General features: G+C 43.8%; 1 protein-coding gene across 1 annotated transcript; it reads left to right on the forward strand.

Annotated features, from left to right (window-relative positions):
• Positions 1-419: 419 nt before the first annotated feature.
• Positions 420-1,397, forward strand: LOC143028864 (ATP-dependent DNA helicase PIF4-like). Its single transcript, XM_076191223.1, has one exon. The coding sequence runs from the start codon at positions 420-422 to the stop codon at positions 1,395-1,397; it is 978 nt and encodes a 325-aa protein (XP_076047338.1).
• The last annotated feature ends 524 nt before the right edge of the window (positions 1,398-1,921 follow it).

A 1,921-nucleotide genomic window follows, 5' to 3' on the forward strand; every position in this document is an offset into this window, starting at 1 on the left:
GTATTTTTCAAGGAGAACGCGTCTAAGGAGGAGATCGATAGAAAAACCTCTAAAGACACTCATTTGACAGCTTTCTTCAAACTGTGTGCGCGAAACGAATTTGCAGCAGGCCTATATTATAATCAGCTTCCCAACCACTTTGTTTTTAATAACACTAGCAATGTCTGGGAAGAAAGAAAGACGACAGCATCTTCTCTAGGAACGATACGTGCTGTCACAAATAAAACTGTCGAGCTCTTCTATTTGAGACTACTTTTAACACACGTAAAGGGGCCTACGTCTTACGAGGATCTTCGGACATTTGAAGGGGTGATCTACCCCACTTACAGAGAAGCCGTTAAAGCGATGGGACTCCTAAACGACAAAGAAACTTGGAAGAAAACTATATTGGAAATCAGTTGCGAGCTACTTATGCGAGCATGCTGGTGTTTTCGGAATTAGAGGACCAGTCAGGTATCTGGGAAGAGACCAAAGATTTGTTCGCCAGTGACTTCCTGCAGTGCCAAAAAGCGACGGAATACAACGATGAAATTTACCTTGACGCTCTAGACGATATCCAGGAACATGTGTGGAACTGCGGAGGGGGCTCTATCACCCATTATGGGCTACCACTTTCAAGATGTGGCGAGAAAACTTCAAACATCATACGCCGAGAAAAGGCCTATAACAAAGAGAAGTTGACAGAAGAGGTGAAGAAGTCTCTTCTTCTGAACAGCAAACAGAGACTCTGTTACGATACTGCGCTATTTCGCATCGAGAACGCCCAAAAGTACAGGCACAATGGGATATTCCTGGATGCTCCAGGTGGGACGGGAAAGTCTTTCGTGCTCAACATTTTACTGGATACTGTTCGTTCTCAGGGAAAAATTGCCTTGGCTGTCGCTTCATCGGATATCGCCTCTACTGTTTTGCATGGAGGAAGAACTGCACATAACATGTTCAAGATCCCGTTAATGGATTACAACGAAGTGTGCGCCTGTAGCATCAAGAAAAACTCAGAGTTGGCGAAGCTCCTATCAATGACGTCTCTAATAGTCTGGGATGAAGTTGTGATGGCAAACAAGAACACGTTAGCTACTCTTGATGTTTCCCTTCGGGACATTTTGGGCGTTCCAGGAAGGTTTATGGGGGGGATAGTATTTGTCTGTGCGGGAGATTTTCGTCAAATCCTCCCAGTTATAAGAGGGGGAGGAATGAATGATGAGCTCGAATACTGTATAAAGTCCGGTTATTTCTGGGACGACCTTTTAAAGTTGGAACTAACACGTAACGTGAGACTCAAGGCAGATGACGCAAAGAACAAGATATTTGCGAAAAATCTATTGGCTCTGGGGAGAGGGGAGAGTGGACCCGTAAAACTTCCCGAGAAGTTTGGGATTGTCGTTGAGACCCGTTAAGAGTTAGTGGACAAAGTCTATGATAATTTAGAGGAAAATCACCTGAATGCTTCATATTTCGAGAAGAGGGCTATCATTTCCCCCACAAACGATGATGTCGACAGGATAAACTTGATGGTCTACGATAAGTCTGAAGAACCAGAGAAAGTGTACATGAGTGTTGACACTGCAATGGAAGAAGTAACGGACATTCAGACATCGGTTTTCAATGCCATAACGAGCCCCTCTCTCCCTCTTCACATGTTGAGACTGAAAGTAGGAAGTGTCATCATGGTTATGAGGAATATATGCCCTCCCAAGTTGTGTAATGGGTCCAGAGTAATAGTGACTAATCTTAAAAAAAATATCATAGTCGGAAAGATCTTAGGCGGTACACACAGGGGTGAACAGGTTTTACTCCCGAGAATTACTCTGGAGTCTACTGATACCACTATACCATTCAAGCGGAAACAATTCCCTGTTAAGCTTAGTTATGCGATGACGATAAACAAATCTCAGGGGCAGACATTTGATAGGTGTGGAAT

Source organism: Oratosquilla oratoria, chromosome 10 (assembly GCF_046742065.1).
Source record: "Oratosquilla oratoria isolate Oo_2021 chromosome 10, ASM4674206v1, whole genome shotgun sequence".
NCBI classification, from domain to species: Eukaryota; Metazoa; Arthropoda; class Malacostraca; order Stomatopoda; family Squillidae; genus Oratosquilla; species Oratosquilla oratoria.

Bases quoted from the DNA above. Each gene is read 5' to 3' on its own strand.
- LOC143028864 (XM_076191223.1), top strand. From the start codon at position 420: ATGCTGGTGTTTTCGGAATTAGAGGACCAGTCAGGTATCTGGGAAGAG.